Genomic DNA, 20,061 nt, shown 5'->3' with positions numbered 1-20,061 from the left:
CCGTGTTTGTACCTGAAAGTGGAAAATGAATGGATGCAGATGGAATTAACAAACTTGCTGTGGTTGCCTTGGCCTTAGATTTCACTTTTCCTATACTTTCAGAGGTGGGTTATGCAGTGGAATATTATTTGGTTTTGTTTTAAGGATGATGCGTGCAGACTCAGAACCAGCAGCAAGAATATTCCTGTGGCTTAAAGGCGCTGGACTGGAAGTTTAACTAAGGTGCCAATTTTCCTGAGCTGTGGAAGATCTGATAACCTTCCTTTCTTTGGGTCCTTTTGGGTATTTGTGCAAAGCCCAGTGCAGGTTTGCACTGTGCCCTGAGGAGGTGTTACATAGTTGGAAGCTGCAGTCTTTTTTTTCCCCTTCTCTTGCAGGTTGTAGCTAAGCAGTGAGCAGGATGCCCCCGGGCATTTACTGCCCTATGGAATTCTGGTCCAAGGGGGAAAACCAAAACATCCAGGTGGACTTTCTGCTGCCAACAGGCATATACTTGAATCTCTCTGTGCCCTGCAATGCCAGCTTGGGCACCATCAAACAGGTAACAGCTTTGGTCACTCTCATCTGCAGGTTCTTGCAACAACGAATCTGTTCTTGGGAGCTGTGAGCTGCTGTGTTGGGTCTTAATGCAAGCTGGGTTTCTGATACATTGCTCTGAGACAGCTTCTTGTGAGAGCCTCTGCAACCCACCAAATGCACATCTAGCTGCTGAGGCTGCCAGCAACAGGCTTCTGATGGTGCTGCCAATGTGTTGGGCTTTATTCACTGGGCACTGAGGTGTGAATTGGTTTTTGAGTGGCTGCAGGATGAGTGCAGACACAAGCTGGCAACACAGGGCTTGGGTAGCATTTTTGATGCTGCTTCCCTGAGCCAGCCAGTCACCAACACTGGATCTTTTGTTAGCAGTGCTCTTGTCTATGCAGACTCAAGGAAGAGAGGTCGCTCCAAATAGACAAATTAAGGTGCTGGGCTGTTCAGTGTGTCAGCCCTGCCATCTCTTGCATCACAGAAACTGAACAGTGAAAACTGAGAAGTGACAGAGAGAATTTAATTTGAGGAATGAAATGCTGTTGCGAAACCATGCGTTAAAGAAATGATACTTTCTTATTTCCCTGGGAAGAAAGTGTGGTTAGGGGAGAGTGAAGGCAATTAGAATTGGAGAAGGTTTTTTCTGCAGCAGCAACCTGGCCTAGATGAGTCACAGATCACAAGGGACAGAAGCACAGTGCCAGATTATTCCCGGTTTTCTCATACTGCAGTTTTCAGGCCCAAAAATAAGTAAATAAATAAATAAAAAAAAGGCAAGTGGAGCTGATTGGTTCCAGCTGTTAAGTTGCAGGTCTGTGTTTTTTGGGTCAGCTGGAGGCCCATCAGCTGCAGGGCTGCTTCTCCTACAGCGTGTGCTTAGGAAGGGAACAAAGGAGTGGAATATCAGTAGTCGTGTGGAAGTGTCACCCACTGGGAGCACTTGATGGAGTTCAGAAGACTTGGGAAAAGTTCTTGGCCCTGTCACAGATTTCGTGTTACTGGAGGTGAATTACTTAACCTGCTTTTCCCTCCATTTCACAAGGCTCTCAGTCAGCAGGCGCTTAGTGCCAGGTATTCAGGTGAGAGTTATTTAAATACGGAGGTCAAGAGATTTTTGGGCTTGGAACAAATGGCAAGCACAGAAGAGAAAAGCAAGTCGGTTAAAAGCACTTGCAAATAAATCTAGCCAGATTTATTACCCAAATCTTCAGCAGAAGCTGGAGTTGCCAGACTTGGCTGAAAATACTGCCTGTGATTGCAGGTGCAGGGACGTTGAGAGAAGGTGGAGAGTGAGGCTGTGGGGTGGCAGGAGGAAGACGAGGTTCTGGCAGCGCAGCAGTAGTTTCACTGTGCTGTTGGTCTGTCCCAGGTGGTGTGGAAGCACGCTCAGTATGAGCCACTCTACCATATGCTCAGTGATCCCGAGGCCTACGTCTTCACGTGCATCAACCAGACAGCTGAACAGCAAGAGCTGGAGGATGAGCAGCGGCGCCTTTGTGACATCCAACCCTTCCTGCCCGTCCTGCGGCTCGTGGCTCGAGAAGGTGACAGAGTCAAGAAGCTTATTAACTCCCAAATCAGCCTGCTTATTGGGAAAGGTCAGTTCCCTCATCACAGGTCTCACCAGGAGCGTGGCAGGGCTGCTGGCCGTGGGTGATATGCACCTCTGTCCCAGATGGCATTATTATTTATGGAATAGCAATGAATCTCACTGACACGGTAGATGAAATAAGCAAGACTTTAAGCAGGACTTCTCTGTAGTGCTTGTAGTAAGGGAATGGTGTGTATGGAAATGCAAGAAGGGCAGTTTTTCCTTCTGACAGGGTGACATAGTATTGTGTCTTTACTCCACAACAGCAGTTGTTATTTACTCCCTGCAATTGTGCAGAGTAAAGGAGCAATTACTAGCAGCTTGGCTGACTTGACTTTTTTTTTTTAACAAATATTAAGTATGTGTTTAGGAAGGTTGTTTCACAGTCATTTATCACCAGCTTAATCCTCCAAGGGGTACAAGTGCTTATTTCATCTTTTTTTCTTAACCTCCACACAGGTTTGCACGAATTTGACTCTGTGCAGGATCCAGAGGTGAATGATTTCCGCACCAAAATGTGCCAATTCTGTGAGGAGAGAGCAGCAAAGCGGCAGCAGCTCAGCTGGGCAGCTTGGATGGAATACAACTTTCCCTTGCAGCTTGAACCCATGGCCAAAGGCCTTGGAGCTGGACTCATGCATACACCCACCAAGAACATTTTTGTCAACGTCAAGTTTCAGTCTGGCGGGGTAAAGCACCAATTTTTCTGTGGCATTGTTTGACTTGTTTGTGTTTCCCCTCGGGTACCAATTAGCTGGTGACTGAAGTTGCTGTATGCACACATGATGGAAAGCTTTTTGCTTATGGATCAGAGAGAAACCCAGAAGCCAGCTCAGCATAGACTGCTTGCAGGCGTTGATCTGTGGTGCCTATGGGGCCCTGTTCTTGCCTGCTGCCCTTGGTTAATGTGAGTTTTGCATGTTGTGCCTGGGCATGAAGCAAGAGCCACCTCTAGGAGAGAATAGCTTGAGCACAATGACCTCAGCCACTGTCTGTTTTGCTGGTGGAATAGCAGTGGGAAGATTTTATTTTATTGTTCGGTAACTACCAGCCACATGTACTGGTGGCTGTGCTTATACTGGACTTAAAGTTATTAATTTGCAGCACTGTGCTTGCACTGCTGAAACATATTCCAGCAAAGTTTGGCAAACATCCCTACTTATTTGCTTCGGGGGTGGGAGGAGGAATACTTTGGCCTCACTGTCCTTCCCTTTATTGTCAGTAACGGGAATCTTGTTACCTCCCAGCTGAGCTATTGCTGCTTCTTGTGCTGATTTCAGCCCTTTGCTGGTATTTGACAGTCCATGCTGTGTTGTTGGGGTTGTAGGAGAGCTTCACTTTCCAGATCTCCCCAAATGAGTTCCCCATCACATTAATGAGCTACGCTGTCAAGAAGCAAGCTACTGTCTTCCGCCATGAGACAATGGAGAACCCAGAGGACTACACCCTGCAGGTGAATGGGAAGTATGAATATCTCTATGGGAACTACCCCCTGTACCAGTTCCAGGTGAGCCTTTTGTCTTGCTCTGATAAAAGAAAGTCTGTTCCCCTTTGTCTGTACCTCTTTTTAGTGGGAGGTTGGGTTGAGACATGTCCTCCATCAAGGAGACATTGCTGTTTACAGGAATGCAGCACACTGATGGTGCTGCTTAGGGCAAGGGGTACTTCTAGCAACTGACAAGTCCTTATGGTTTTGGAAGCTAGTGATCTAAGCCTGTCACGGGTTGCCAAGAGTGGTGTAAATATCTTTATAGCTTATAGTTCTTGTTTTCATGGTGGACTAGAGGTTTGCCCTCTGAAAGTTGAACAAGTAATTCCCTACTCTGCATTCCCCTGGCAGGGCAAAGTGTGGCTGTGGGTGCTGAATCCCCAGCAGTTTTCCCCACTGCAGCCTTTTGAGTCAGTTGATGAAATGCCAGGTGCAAGGCATGTCACATTCTTGGCTATGGCAATGTGAGACCAGGGAGATGCTGGTTTAAAAAAAAAAACAAGAGGAAGTACATTAAAATGGAATTTTGGTTGTTGCTGTGTCTTTTCCATAATTTCTTGTCACCTATTTCTGCTTCAACAGTTCTGATTTGCTCGGCTTTTCATGCCTGCCTGGCTCTGTTTCATCCACGCTGACTCTCTCCTCTCTTTGCAGTACATTCGTAGCTGCCTGCACCGAGGCTTAACACCCCACCTGACTATGGTACACTCATCCACTATTATTGCTATGAGAGATGAGCAGGTCAACAGTATTGCCAACCCCCCAAAGATGGCAGTGAAGCCTCCCCCACTCCCTAAGAAAAAGGTAAAAGGGCTCAGTGAGTGAGCCAGGTGCCTGTTAACTGGTTTATTGATGGAGATGCTAACATTGGTCTTGGAATGGCAGCTGGTTCTCCCCACTGCTCTCGGGGCAGGTTATTCTCCAGGGTTTAAGGGCTGAGGGCTCCAGTCAGCCTTCCAGATCCCCACATACCTGCCTTAGTTGTGACAGAATACTGCTCACCTGCAGTGCAGTGCTCTTTTGTGTTGGGATCGGAAGCATGTGATGATGAGTGATGAGAACTGCTGCTGGCTTGAGAAGCCTTTGCATCTATTTCTAATCAGAACCCTTTCCTCCTTCTAGCCAAACTACGGTTCTCTCTGGTCCTTGGAGCAGTCTTTCTACATTGAACTAGTGCAAGGCAGCAAGGTCAATGCGGATGAGAGAATGAAGGTAGGTACAGCAGTTCTGGGTTTTTGTTTTGTGTTTTGGCTTTTTTGCTTTCCCAGTTGCATCTGTTTGTGGTGAGGAAAGCAGAGGCTGACAGCTTGATCTCACGTGAGCCTCCATTATGCTTCATTCAGCCCGTGGGTAGTTCCTAAGATGCAATGCAACAAGAAGGGGAAGGGAAATTGCTAGGCAGCAGCTCAGCAGCAGAGAAACACATTCCCTTGCAAGAGTTCGTGAGTAACAAACAGCTGCTCCTCTGCAGTGATGCTGCTTGACGGAGGTGTGGAGATGCAGGGAAGTTTGCAAAAATGGAGGAGGGGAAATCCAGCTCTAAGAAGAGAATGATGGGAGATGTTGTGACTGCTAGAGTTAAAGCACAGTGCACAATGCAGAGAGCTTTTCCTGGGGAGTGTCCTGTGATTTGGGTTAGCTAGCAGTGCTGCAAGAGGAGGTCCTGCTGGGGATGAGCCTGGCCTGTCAGCTGTACCATAGTCTGGCAGGCTGCAGGAGCAGTGCAGGTTGCAGACACAAATGTGCTGGCATCGCACTGCAGGCCTGCTCTGACAAACCAGTGTTTGGGTGCCCTGTGCTGCTAATTTTTCTCTTTGGTTTATGCACTGGCCAGCTCCTGGTGCCTGCCTTGCTTTTGCAGCATGACAGGTTCATGAGGTTTTGCAGCAGCTCAGAGGATGAGGTTTTCTGAATAGTTATATTGCTTGGCTTCACAGGATGAAACACGTATTATTATTACCAATTAATTACCCAAGCATTTTGCAATGCTTTTGCAAGTTTACATAAAGTGAAAAGATAACAGCACTCTTACTGAAGTGGAGTAAAACTGGGTGTTGAGGGGCTTAGTGTCTTGGTAAATCAGAGGAAAGAAACAGGAGTAGGGCATCCTGTTTTCAGGAGTGGACTCTCTGTCCCATTCTGCTTCTAAGTCATGGGTTTTTTGCAGACAGGTCAAATCCCTGTGGATTCATGGTATTCTCTCATTTCTTCTCCCCTCAGCTGGTGGTGCAGGCAGGTCTCTTTCATGGCAATGAGATGCTGTGCAAAATGGTGTCAAGCTCTGAAGTGAACGTGTGCTCAGAGCCAGTGTGGAAGCAGAGGCTGGATTTTGATATTAATATCTGTGATCTCCCTCGTATGGCACGGCTCTGCTTTGCACTCTATGCTGTCATCGAGAAGGCAAAGAAAGCACGATCCACCAAGAAGAAGTCCAAGAAAGCTGTAAGTAAAGCCAGTGTGAGGTTGAGCCAGAGCTGCAGGGCACAGGACACCATTCTGAGCCTAGTACCCATTGCTTTCAGATGACTGCGAATAAAAGAGCTTACAGAATGATCACCAGTAGCTTCCTCAGCAGGAACAGAAAGCTGAGGAGTGGCTGCCCATGGGGAAGGATGCTTTAACTGTAATTTCTTCTTCAGAAAAGCTATTAAGAAATATACTCGACATCAGAACGCACACAAAGAGGAATCATTTGTTAGTTTTGCTGTTCCACAACTTCCTTGTTTTGCAGTCGAGGTTAAAGCTTTACTCTATGCTACATCCTCTTTTATTAGAAAGGTCTTTTATGCAAGTCTGTGGAGCAAGTTAACAGCTAAGAATGGGGAAGAACATGAGTAATGTAAGCACTGGCTGCAGCAGAGCTCTAGGTGAGGTAAAAGAAAAATGTAGGACTTTGAAGGCTGTTGTTCAGGTGCTGCAGACTGCAGATGGAAAGTGTCCCGTCACTTTGGCTGCTCCCGTGCTGAGTTTCTGAATTAGAGAGGCAGTGATATTTCTCACTTTGCCTCTGTTTCAAAACGTCTAACCCATTAATAACAGTAATTCAATAAGAGAAGATCTAAGTGGAATGGAATTGCTGGTTTTCCAGCATTATACCTTAAGTAAGCATGATACCTCTAGCTCTTTGTATGTGAGTTTTCTTTGTGAGCAACAGATGTGTCTATTCTTCTGTAAACGAGTGTTTCTGCAGCCATAAAAACACAGTTGCCATGCTTTAAATGGAGGATTTAGTCATTGTAACTTTACTAGAGTGCAGAGAAATGAGGGACTGATAAATGCAACAGAAGATTTTATGAAGCCTTGGTTCTCCCAGCTCCACTGCTGGCAGTTTGCTGAGCCCTCGCTGTGTTGACATCAGAAAGGCTCTCAGGGTTACGGTGCTTTACTGTCTGGGGAGCAACAGGTGACCCACGAGTCCTATTTGCATGGACCAGTTTCCAGGTTGGAGGCTTCAGACTGGTAACATCTCGAGGCTAAGATCAGAACCAACCTTTTCACTTCATTATTGTTTTCTTTTTGTGTGTTTGTTTGCTTTTTAAAAAAACAACAACTGAAGAATAGCAGATCTCCAGTTCCTGCTGGAGGCTTGCCTTGAACAGGATGTCTCATTCATCCACAGGCTGCATTTTTGTGGTCACATAGAAGCAATTCTCAGTTTTGAGGCAGTCAGAAGGAAATTTTACTGCTCTGATTGGTAAAACAAGACCAGCTCAGTTAGCTGGGTTGTTAAGAGGAGTAGTTCGTATGTGTTCTGTAACGGGGAAAAGTGGTGCCTTCTGCTGAGCTTTTATTGTAAAGTCATGGTATTTCCTGGAGCTGAGCTTTGCAGAAGTGGAGCTGATCACATGTTTGGGCTGCAGCTCTGAGTGGGGCGCCCAGATCTCATTTAGAACCATTGGTGACTGGAGGTTCCAGTCAAAGCATGCCCTGATTTTTGTTAGATCATTTTTTTGCTTGCTTTGCTTAAAGTACTCGGAGGTTAAATGCATGCATGTTGTTGGTCTGTTTGGACTGTGCAGGGCAGATAGGTGGGACTAAGACATTTATTATCACAAAAACAGGCGAGCCTGCCGACTGGCTGGGATGAGTCAGAGCTTTAATGTCACTGCTTGGCTTTCAGTGTTTCTGTAAGTCATGCAGGAGATATTTCTGTCCTTATGATGCTGAATCGTTTCTTTGCTGGACTTTATCCACCCAAAATCTCGCCTTGCTCTCTGGCAGGCTTTGTGCTGTGGTTTGATGTCATACAGAGTCTGTTAGACAAGGTTATTGCTGGTGGTGGTGTGTGTAGCTTTTCCCTGCAGTCTGAAAGCTGATGTCTCAAATAAGATTTTACAGAAGATGATTAGTTTAATCAAGTCAACACCAGAGGTTTGTGAGAGGCCGCTTGGAAGCGATTCATTTTGTTTCATTAGGGAGAAATGCTGACACAGCATAACTCCACCAAGGTTGGTGCACCTTCTGGGAAAGCCTGATGTATTCTCTAGCATATCTCAGTGGAACAAGATGCCTCCATGTGAATCCCTTCAAATGTTACACAGTTTGTGTGTGTCTCACTACAGTTTGGTCTCGCAGTCTCTTTGCAAGTCAGTTTCTGTGCTGATGTACACTCAAGCCTTGTTTTCTGAGCAGCCAAGTGAAATGCTGGTTTTGCTGAACTGTTGCATGAAGTAAACTGTTCCATTTGAGGAACCTGAGCACAGGAAATCTTAGGTCACTTGTGGAACACGTCTGTTTGCTCTGGTCTGTTTGCTCTGGTGGCAGGGAGATGGTTTCTCTTTCTTGGCCATGTCCCAGTCACTTTACTTGCTGGAGTCCTGCACCTCCCAAATGAGGCTTGTGTGACTGGGTTGGGCTTTTGGGTGTTGCTTTTTTTGTTTGTTCAGTTGGGTGATTTTGGTGGGGTGCTGGTGGTGTTGTTTTGTTTCTTCTTGTTGGGAGGAGGGTGAAAGGGTTGGGTTGGGATTGACAGCATAAAGTTTGTCATCTGTAGGTAGGTAGAGTTCATTATTGCACAAAAGGAGCCAACATTTTCTCTTCCTGTTATCAGATATAGTCTGCATTCTCTATCTGGTGTTCTGAGGACATGTTAACTCACTTTCCTATTTCAAAATTGAGGCTCTTCTCTCTCCCCTCAAGCCTTGAAATACATAAAGGATATAAGATGTGGCTCCTTCAAATATCATTGAATATAAAATTTAAAGCTATATTGGAAACTTAGAGAATCTTCAGCTTGCAAAATATTGGGTGATGAAGCTTCAGACGTTTGTAGGGAGTGTTTGGTGCCATTCAACCACTAGAATTTAGTAAGTATCTGAATTCGGTGCTATCCTGTACTCAGGATATGTTTTAGAATGTCAGAGGTTGGCAGCAGGCATGGCTGCTTGGGGGGGTGAGTTCTTTCCAGCATCTCTTTGAGGGGGTGCCTAGATGCTCTCGAATGGAAAGTTACCCACCTGCTGTGCTCTGTATAGCAATTTGCAGACTTGGAAGAAATTAAGGAGATAATATAACTTTTTAGTCATGGCTATTGTGAGGGATTTGCTTTGTATAGGGATGTCTCCTATTCTTTTGCTGCTCTTTCCTTCCCTCAATGTTCCAAATACAGCACTCACAGAAGCTTTTCTCTCTGCTTTCCAGGATTGCCCCATTGCCTGGGTGAATGTCATGCTCTTTGATTACAAGGACCAGCTGAAAACAGGGGAGTGCTGCTTGCACATGTGGTCATCCTTCCCAGGTATGTCAGGAGCTAATGCTGCTGTGTTTCTGTCTCTAGCTTCTGCCACAAAGATGGGATCTGCCCTGCATTCTCCATTGCTGTCCAGTAGGTTGCAGGAGTGGCATGCTGGTGCTGCATTAACTCTGTGCTAGCAGTCCCAGTACCTTTACAGCTCTGTATTATAGCCATGCCAAGGTGAAGGCCTTGTTTTACTTGGCATTGCACACGTGACTCAAGAGGCTGCTGCAGTCCCAAAGATGCCATGTATACTTCAGTGCTTTGAGAGATTGGGAAAATGAAGTGATCTGCTTCCTGTTCTGACCAGTGACAGAGCTGGAAGCAGTCTTATGCTCTGCTTTCTGGACCAAAGCCTCAACAGATAGGATTGATGGATTTATGTGCTTTGCTTTTCAGATGAGAAAGGTGAACTTCTGAACCCCATGGGCACGGTGCAGTGCAACCCCAACACAGAAAGTGCAGCAGCTTTAGTCATCTGCTTCCCCAACATTGCATCGCATCCTGTGTATTATCCATCATTTGAGCAGGTAGGGAACACAGATGTTTTCTTGAGACTCAAACATGAGCTTTTTAGTGCAGGAGCACACACTTTTGGGCAACTGTCTGCAGAGACCAGATACAAACAAACTTGATTAATGGATAGAAAATAGAAAAAATGGCCTTTTCTGTTAACTAGTAATGGATCTTTGAATGAATGGTTTTGCATGCTCTGAATTCCTAAAGTAAGACTGCTCTCATCCATGGGCATTTGTTTGCAAATGGATTTAACTGAGCTGCCTTTAAACTGCAGGCAGCACTGGGCTCTATAGAATGGAAAGGAAATAAGGGGAAGATGAGTGAAAAGAGAGAGCTCCCTGCCTTTCAGCACAGGATGATAACGTGCTGTGTGGTATGAGAATTTTCCATCTGTCACTACAGCTGGCCACACTTCTGAAGTGGAAGAAGAAATGAACCCATTGCAGGAAAGGAAGGAGATGTGCTCTGCCAGGGACTCATCCATGATGCATCTTCTGGCTTAGCAGCTATAACAGATTGCTAGCATGCAAGGTTCCTTGGGCAGTGCTGGCTGTTTGGAAAGCACACGCTGGTTGTAGGAACCTGGAGTGGTTCCTGTTAACCTGCAGCTTAGAGAGCCAGCACTCCGTGCATGGTCCATGTGGGTGTGCAGATGTGCTTTTCTTGGGAGGAAGGACTTTGATTCTCATCACTGCTGGGGAAAGGGGCATCATGTGCAGTTGGGTTTTCCCTTTACTTCCTACATCAGGGCTGTGAGAGGTGCAGTTCCCATCTTCAGATGTGGCGAGTCTCTAGTGCAGCGTGAATGCCTGAAATGATAGCAGGCTGGAAGTACACAGGAAATGAGGAGCCTTTCTCAGAGTCTATATTTGTGTTCCAGCTGCTGGAGTTGGGGAGGAATGGAGAACAACCCCGCTCTGCACCAGAAGATCCAGAGGAGGTGAGTCTTTGGCATCAGCTTTGCTGCTGTGTGCAGGCTGTGTGCAAGCCTGGCTTCCTAGATTAAGTCATATCTCCATCTTACCCCCAGCCAGCATTTTTCACTATACCCCAGTCTTACTGCATCTCTCTGGGCTGAGCAAGGCCTTTGGGTTGAGGCTGAGCCCTCTGTATGCTCTTTGCTGTGATTCCCATGAGCAGAAGCTGCAACTGAAGGAAATATTGGAGCGGAGGAGCCACACTGAGCTCTATGAGCATGAGAAAGATCTGGTGTGGAAGATGAGATATGATATCCGTGACCAATACCCACAAGCTTTGGCAAAGCTCCTTACCATCACCAAATGGAACAAGCATGAAGATGTGGCCCAGGTGAGGATGCTGGAGTTGGCAGCAGGGCACATCTTTAATGAATTTTTCTGTGTTTATACCCCTGTTATGTCTGAAAGGCCAGCCTAACCAGAGATGGTTGGCAGTGCCCCTGTGCAGGTGGGTTTGGCATCATTGGGCTTAGCAAAATTTTCCATTCTCTCCCAGTTGCTGTTGAACACCTTTGTATGCTGAGTGGCACCCAGTCAAGCTGAGGTTTGGCTCTGTGTGCTGTCTCAGCCCCACTGCTTGTCAGTTAGGGGCAGTGTCCATCTGTACTCACTGCCAGAGCTTTAACAGGAACCTCTGAAAGTCCCCTTCCAGTCTACACTGTTATGCTACAGAACAGTGCTTTTTCCACAGACTGGTGTTTGACATGATGTCTGCAAACTGACTCTGAGGCACCTGTAGTGACAGGATAGTTTCTCACCATGCAAAGGATCTGTTCTTCCAGCGGTAGAACTTTTGATCAGTCTTAATTTTTCCTTTTTCTTCTTAATTACAGATGATTTCCCTGCTTCAGACCTGGCCAGAGTTGCCTGTCCTGAATGCCTTGGAGCTGTTGGATTTTAGCTTCCCTGACCGTTATGTTGGCTCCTTTGCTATCAACTCATTAAAGAAGCTGACGTAAGTGTTCATCACAAGGGATTTGCAGAAGCCCCTTTCTGTGTATGCTCAGGGCTGCGGAGGAGGACTGTGAATGAGGCTGACAGCCTTCTCTGTGCTGTTCTTGTAAGCACAGTCCTTGCAGTGCAGATGAGGTTATCTTTTTATTTTTCCCCTCTGTCCACAGAGATCATGAATTGTTCCAATATCTGCTGCAGCTTGTCCAGGTGCTCAAGTATGAATCCTACTTAGACTGTGAATTAACCAAGTTCCTGCTGGACAGGGCTCTATCCAACCGTAAGATCGGCCACTTCTTGTTCTGGCACCTCAGGTAAGAGCAGATGTTTTGGGCTAATGCTTAATAGTCAAATGAGACCAGGGTTCACTGGATTCCTCACTGCACTGTGAAATGAGATAGCAAGCACTTTGGCACACGTGGATGCCAAGGTATTTATCTAAGGGCAGTTGGCTGGCATCTTTCACCAGAGCATTGATGGGACTTTGCTGACATGGTTACCAAACCCCAGGAGCTGCTGTTTGCTATTTGAAAGACTGAATAACACAGCATTGTTTTGGTTGATTGGTTTTTGATTGTTTGTTTGTTTTTGTTCTTCCCAGAACAGAGAGGTGGCAGAGAGGGGAGTTGTGTTGGTTGGATTTAGGTTGTTTTTGGAACTTTTATCTATATACCCAGAGTAGAAAATTACTTTGGACATCCCTAGCCACTTGCCAGTTCCAAGCCACAGGCTCAGAATCATCCTTACTCCTTAATCTTCTCAATTAAGTGGTTAGCATTTTAATGACAAAGATGTCTCACAACTTCAAGAAGTCTTTTTCCTATAGCACCTTCTGGGGTGGGTGTTGTTTTTTTTTCTTTTTTTTTCCCCTCTCTTCTAGATGCATAGAATCTAAACAGCAGCTAACATCTCCTACAGCCCCCCCCCCACACACACATACATGCTTTGTGCTGGCGTGAATGGGAGAGTTAGGCACTTGCTGTGGTACTCAGGTTTGCTTCAACCTCCCTCCTTCCTCTAGGTCAGAAATGCACGTCCCTGCAGTTGCCTTGAGGTTTGGCTTGATCCTGGAAGCATACTGCAGAGGCAGCACCCACCATATGAAGGTTTTGATGAAACAGGTAAGAATTGCTTTTATCTATAAGTTGTCATCCCTGTTGCTTGGAGCTGGTTCTCAGCTCTTTGATTTTTCTATTTCATGTTATCAGTAATACGGAAGGAGCCTTGCAGCTGCTATATTGTTTTTGGCATATCCTATTAAGAGCCTGGAGTTCCCCATCATGTGTGACTTCGCTCATCTCTTACTCACCCCCACATGTCCCAAACTGCCAGATTTGTCTAGGATGGCTTGAAATGCTCAGACTGCTGTTATTAGATGAGTTGAACGAATTGCCATTTAGTAGGATATCATTACAATTCACTGCCTGATTTGGAGCAGTGCATTCTTTCTTTCAGTTGCCATGTGGAGGTAATCTTGTTCATTACTGACTAACCCTTTATTTGTCAGGATCACAGTAGCTATTTCAGACGTGGGGGACTGCATATGCGAAGTCAGAGCTAAGATGTGCCCACAAACTAATGCTGTGCCTGTTTTTAGGACAGAGTGGTGCTTTGGGATAACCAGAACTCCATAGGGCAGGGGCTATAGAACTCATCCTTACGCTTGTAGCCAGTGCAACTCACATCTCCCTCTGGTGCTTGACACTGTTCATTATTCCTGGTCTTTAGGACTGTAATCATTACCTTGCAGTGCATTTGTGTCCAGCAAAATACCCACAACTGATTATGAACCTCTCTAAAGCAGGAAGTTTAAATTTGTTCTGTTGCAATTCATGAAATTGCCACACGTTGAGGAGTAAATAAGAGATACAAGCAATTCCTGCATTTCACAGTGGATTTTTCTAATTCTTGCATTTTCTTCAGGCATTTCCTATTTGTTAACCCTACTCTATTCATCCATTTCTTTGCAGGGAGAAGCACTCAGCAAGATGAAAGCTCTGAATGAGTTTGTTAAATTGAGTTCTCCGAAGGCCACCAAGCCTCAAGCCAAGGAGATGATGCATGTGTGCATGAAGCAGGAAACTTACCTCGAAGCACTTTCCCACCTCCAGTCCCCTCTGAACCCCAGCATTATCCTCACTGAAGTTTGGTAAGTAATACAGCTGCATCTCTTCCTCCTTCTGTGCTGCAGGTTTTGCTCAGCAGTAGAGCCAGGTTTCTGGTTACTCTGAGGCCCTCTTTTCTCATGGCAGTTGGTTCTCAGCTCTTAGACTTCCCAATTTAATGTTTTCTCTGTCCGTTAGCAATTCTGGATGCTGTTGAAATTGTAGCTTAGATGCAAACATTTCTAATAGGTAGAAACACTGATAGTATTTTTGTTTCCCGTAGTGTGGATCAGTGCACATTTATGGATTCCAAAATGAAGCCCTTATGGATTGTTTTTAATAATGAAGAGACAGGTGGAGGTGGAGTGGGTATCATTTTTAAAAATGGAGATGGTAAGTCTTTAATGATACACTTTCTAGGAGTAATCTCAAGTATTTATTCTGATGAATGGGCCTAAGCATGGACCTTTAAGATGTCGTGTCAGCAAGCACTGTCAGTGTGTTGGAGATGTTTGACAGAAAGCTGGAGGTGTAGTAAATACTGGTCTGCATTTTACTTGCTGCCACCTTCAGTAAAATATTTTAACACAGCTGTACCAGTTACTGAGAACTGGATACTCCCACACACAGTGAAAAGGAACCCACTGTGAGGGCCTTGTAGGGCTGCTGTTGGTACTGCTCCTGTTGTGGCCAGAGATTATTTCTAGGGAAATGCTACACTGCCTGCTGTGGTAAGAGCTGTGGCAAAGTGAAGCAGCATTTATCTCCATTAGATAGATCAACTCAGACAGGAGTAGCAGTGACTTTACACTGGTGCTGAACTATTCAGCTGTGAAAACATTCTTTGCTTGCAAGACAGAGGTGGCAAAGGCCCTTCTAGCATCGTGCTGCAAGGGCAGAACAAGTTTAGCATGCAAGAGAACAGGAGGGGAAAATAGGGAGGTACTTAAAGAACCTTTCTTCCTTTGTAACACTGCACAGATCTTCGTCAGGACATGCTGACTCTGCAGATGATCCAGCTGATGGATGTCCTGTGGAAGCAGGAGGGCCTGGACCTGAGGTGAGTAATGTGCCTACAGATGTCTGGCTGCAGTGATAGATCATGTGAGTACAGCTGTTTTGCTTGCAAGCTGCTTTTGTCTCTGCCAGGTCCGTCCAGTATTCTGAGATAGTCAGGTTTGAAGGTGCTGAGGGGTAGAAATGCAGTGAAGAAGGGAGGAGGAAGAGTTGGGACACTGGAAATTCCCAACTAAATGCACTGTGAGGGAGAAGGGATGCAGGCAGTTTAAGATAGAACTCTGCAGCTGCTTCCACACAGCATGGTTTAGGGAAGGATGAAGTATGGAGGACAAAACTAAAATACAGTCCAGCAGCAGAGGCTGTGGAAATTCACTGGCAGCAAGCAGAAGTTGGTGATGTGTACTGTTACATGGCTGGTACTAGAGCCAGGGCTGCACAACTGTTAAGTTGGGATATAAGTTGTATTGGGCTTAAATCAGACTCACAGAATCACAGAATGGCCAGGGTTGGAAGGGACCTCAAGGATCATGAATCTCCCACCCCCCCCCTTGCCACATGCAGAGCCACCAACCTCCACATTTAATACCAGACCAGGCTGCCCAGCTGGCCTTGAACATTTCCAGGGACAGAGCATCCATGGCCTCTCTGGGCAGCTGTTCCAGCACCTCACCACTCTCTCTGACTCTTTCACTGATTTCCTGTTAAGCCATAGTTATGCTGCATTTTTGTCCATGTGAAGAATAAATCGGTGCTTGATAGCTGGCTTAGACAAGCTGCCAGATGGAAGATCCTCTGTCTCCTGTGCATCCCAACTGCCCTTCATGCTTCTGAAGCGCAGGAGGTGAAGGTGGTTGGGTGTTCAGTGATGCGGTTCCATCTTCTGTCTCAAAACACTGAAGAACTGAACTGCAGGATTTTCCTTGGTTCCCATTTGAAGCTTAGGCCAAAAGGACAGTTCTTCTCTACCAATTTGCTCTTGATGTGGCAGACAAGGGAAAATCGAGACAGCTCACTTACAGGCACTATTTCAGCAGAAGGGTTTCTTTCGTCTCTGCAGGATGACTCCTTATGGCTGCCTCTCCACAGGAGACAAGACTGGGCTGATAGAAGTAGTCATGCATTCTGATACCATCGCTAACATCCAGCTGAACAAGAGCAACATGGCTGCCACTGCAGCCTTCAACAAGGATGCACTGCTAAACTGGCTGAAATCCAAGAACCCAGGGTATGTGGATTTAGCTTTTACTCAGTGCTGCTTTGCTACTTCCTTCCAGTGAAAGACAAACTTCTTTTCTGCTTTCCTCAATCTTTTCCTTCAGTAATGCATGTTTCCAACCTGTCCTGTGAGATCTCTGGCAGCTCTGCAACCTAGCAGAGTAAGAGGGCTCTGAGTTAATACTGAGCTAGTTGAGTTGAGATTGGGGGCAGAATTATAACCATGACCTCTCTAATTATGGATAGTTTTTACTCCAGCTGCTTCTTGTATAGCAGATGACTGGAAAATGCTATAGAAAGTGATTCAGGCATGTAATTCTTACCTTCTGCAGGTCTCAAGGGTGGGAGAGATCTTTAAAAACAGCCTTCCCAGCTGTGAAGCACTGGTGTTCAAAGCAAAACTCCCTTTTCATCCTTTTTTCTTTAGTGATGCTTTAGAACAAGCTATAGAGGAGTTCACTCTTTCCTGTGCGGGGTACTGCGTGGCAACCTATGTGCTGGGGATCGGCGACCGGCACAGCGATAACATCATGATCCGTGAAACTGGCCAGGTATGGGGCTGGAGTGCTGCTGTTGAATACTGGGAGAGGTGCATGAAAGCTGCTCAGCAATAGTTGGAAATATCCCAGTGCAATTCTACTGCTAAGGGATGCAGCTTCCAGCAGAGGCAGACTTGGACAAATATTCTTAATAGCTTCCATCATGGAGAGGGTAAATACAGCTTCAGAATTTGAATATTCTTCTCTGAATGTCACTGCTACCAACTGTCAAAGTAATCTCTTGTCTGGCTGCTGTTAATTTTGAAATTACAGCCTCAGACCTAAAATCACTTGCAGGTACAAACCTGAGCACTATACTTAACAGGCTGAAGACTTACTTGGCTTCAGCAGAATTAGATTGCTTGTAGTTGCAAGGTAAGAACCTCAGTTACTTGTCCAAGATTTTTATAGCTTTCCTAGGAAAAAGACTTAAAAATGATTGCATGTGATCAGTATGGCTATAATTTCACACTGGTACTGCAAGGACTGCAGAGCCACTGTGTCATTCACTAACAAGACAGTAACCTCCCTTCCTGGGCTACGGTTAGCAGCAGCCCTTATGGAGGATTGCCTCTTCTGACAACATAAAAAACAGTGCTGGAGAAGAAGCCTCTGCAGCTTTCTTCAGAGCAGGGATGCTCAGTGATTTGTCCACCTGGGGGAGCTGGTGCTCTGCTGTATGCAGGCTCGGGGTTTGTATGTTTTGGATTTTACAGCAGCTCTGCAAAAGGTACATGACTGTGCTGTGACCTTCCTTCCCATCATTGTCCTGGCGATGAGAATGCTTCACTTGCTTTATAGTTGTTTGCTTGTTTTTTGGGGGGGGAAGCTCTACCTGAAGAAGTAACGTTTGGTAGCAACTTCAAAACAGATCTTATTTTCACGTGCTGTCTGGGACTCCAGACTGCACTGGTAGGATAAGACAGCATTAAAAAAAACACTTTTTTTTTTCAGCTATACCAAGTCCTGAAGAGGCAGGTACCTCTCAATTACAGTAGAGAATATTTTGGCAAGTAAACATTGCCACTCCTCCCAACGAGTGCCAGGGGACAGGACAGTTTTCTCCCTCCCAAAATGCTATGGTCCGTATCTTTTGAATGCAGTAACTGGGAGGAGCAGTACTATTCTGAAACCAATTTCTTCTTCCTTTTTTCCAGTTGTTCCATATTGATTTTGGTCACTTTCTGGGGAACTTCAAGACCAAATTTGGTATTAATAGAGAACGAGTTCCTTTCATCTTAACCTATGATTTTGTGCACGTCATCCAGCAAGGAAAAACAAACAACAGTGAGAAGTTTGAAAGGTAAGGGTTAGCAGTTCAATCTGATGTAAGATTTTTAAGGTCTGAGTTCTCTGAAGTTAATTCCACTATTTCCACCATTAGAGCTGCCTACAAAGCAGCATAACAACAATTCTGGAATACAGAAGTTAGTATAAAATGAACATAAAGTGCTCCTTATTCATTTTGGAAGCATTTGTTATACTCTTGCTTGTGGTAACAAAACCCCTCTGTAGTCTTCCATAATTCTGTATACTATTGCCTTCTGATGCTCAATATTTGGGGTATAGAAGGCTTTTACAAAGGACTGATGCTGTGTGGAGTCCAACTCCTTATGCTGGAGTTGTCAGAACTCGTTATGCAGCAGAAAGCCAAAAGAGAGAGAATGCAGCACTTGTGCCTGTGCCTCTTGTAGTGTCCCTTGTCCACATTCTTGGAACTACAGCTTCAAATTAGTGGCTGTGGAGATCCCTAGACTCGACAGTCCAATTGTCATGTATTCCATTAGCTCTTGTGAAATGGAATAACTGGATAACTTAAAAACATTAGTTAGTCCATTTCAACATATACAAAGTAAAACAAATAAATGATTGTGTTTTGGAGCAAGTGAAAAGCCTCACTATTTTATAAAGCAAGATATTAGTCAGTGTTGCAGCCTTCAGTTATTTGCCTCATCTTCCTTTCTCAACAGATTCAGGGGTTATTGTGAAAAGGCCTACATGATTCTGAGGCGCCATGGTCCTCTCTTCCTGCACCTGTTTGCACTGATGAAAGCTGCTGGCCTGCCAGAGCTCAGCTGCTCTAAGGACATCCAGTACCTGAAGGTAAGAAAAGCAGAACCAAGTGGCTGAAACTTACTACCTGGTTGTGTAGTGCAGGGAGAAGAAGGTGGAAAGTTCTTCAACTTTCTGAACAGTGAAAGACGAGTAATGTGCATGGCTCCCATGTAGGATGTCAGAAATGGCAGGTACTGGTGCTTAGGGAAGAAATCCATCAGATTCTTCATTGCAGAGGTAATAAAGCATGTTGTAGAACCACCTTGCAGGAAAGGATGCAGCTCTTTGGTTGAGCACGGACTCCTTTTCCCAGCTTGCATCCTTAAATTTAATAACCTAGCTCTGTCCATCTGAAAGAGAGTAGCTTTGAACAAGGGCACCAGGAAACCTAATGCTTCCTTACTCCTAAATGACAAGTAGGACAGATGTATTGCAATGAAAAATCTTGTGCAACTTCAGTAACTGTTTAAAACAATTAACCGCTATTTGTCTCCTATTTAGTATCCTTTTCAATACATAATTTCAAGTCAATATTTTGGTAGTTTAGCAGTGACTTGTTCAGGTGTACTTCAAGTGAGGCTATACTGAATTCTGCCTCTTACCCTCAGGATTCCCTGGCTCTTGGTAAAACGGATGAAGAGGCACTGAAACACTTCAGACTCAAGTTTAATGAAGCCCTGCGAGAGAGCTGGAAAACCAAAGTGAACTGGCTGGCACACAATGTATCCAAAGATAACAGACAGTAGAGGGATGGAGTCAGTCAGCGTGCACACTTGCTCCAAGAGAATGTACAACCACTTGCACTGAATCCAATGACTGTAGACTGGTTTTAGAAGACTGATGAATGTTGCCGTGTTTAAGATCCCTCACCTGTGGTTCCAGAGATCACATCTTTCTGCCTAACTGAAAGTTGGACTGTCATCAACTGCATAATCATGCCTTCAGCAGATCTTTGGGTGGCAAGGGAGAGGCACAAGGCAATAAAATTACTGCAAACAGTGAAAGGTAGGTAGATGTACTGTATCCTTAACAACTCGTTAAGTTTCAAATACATCTTCTAATGGAAGAGTTCAGGCAGTTTCAATATACTTTGAAGTCAGTAAGTGTGCTAACATGTCTATTATTATTTTCTGGACAATTCAGCTAAACACTGAACAGCTACACAGCTGTAGCTCTTATAGCATAGCTGTTGTAGGCCTCTACCATTACAGCTCAGGCTTTAACTCACTACGTCCTACCCTGTTTCGGTGTACACCAAGGTATGTCAGCCTAAATCTCCTCTGAAACCAACTTGTACAAACTTTTTATTCTGCACTGTGGCAATTAAAAAGTAAATCC

General features: G+C 45.2%; 1 protein-coding gene across 1 annotated transcript; it reads left to right on the top strand.

Annotated features, from left to right (window-relative positions):
* Window positions 1-400: 400 nt before the first annotated feature.
* On the top strand, window positions 401-19,469 carry PIK3CD (phosphatidylinositol-4,5-bisphosphate 3-kinase catalytic subunit delta; the record flags this gene model as incomplete). Its single annotated transcript, XM_079545625.1, has 22 exons — window positions 401-541; window positions 1,898-2,126; window positions 2,579-2,808; window positions 3,447-3,626; window positions 4,263-4,412; window positions 4,731-4,820; window positions 5,829-6,050; window positions 9,249-9,345; window positions 9,742-9,872; window positions 10,742-10,801; window positions 11,002-11,169; window positions 11,672-11,793; window positions 11,960-12,103; window positions 12,811-12,910; window positions 13,760-13,938; window positions 14,178-14,287; window positions 14,876-14,954; window positions 15,972-16,139; window positions 16,557-16,680; window positions 17,826-17,971; window positions 18,639-18,771; window positions 19,332-19,469. 22 exons carry the CDS (start codon window positions 401-403, stop codon window positions 19,467-19,469), a joined length of 3,141 nt encoding a protein of 1,046 aa, XP_079401751.1.
* Window positions 19,470-20,061: the final 592 nt, after the last annotated feature.

The sequence above is a fragment of the Tetrao urogallus genome (assembly GCF_951394365.1).
Source record: "Tetrao urogallus genome assembly, chromosome: 21".
NCBI lineage: Eukaryota > Metazoa > Chordata > Aves > Galliformes > Phasianidae > Tetrao > Tetrao urogallus.
The sequence above is the reverse complement of the archived record's forward strand: the minus strand, read 5'-3'. Positions and strand labels throughout refer to the sequence as shown.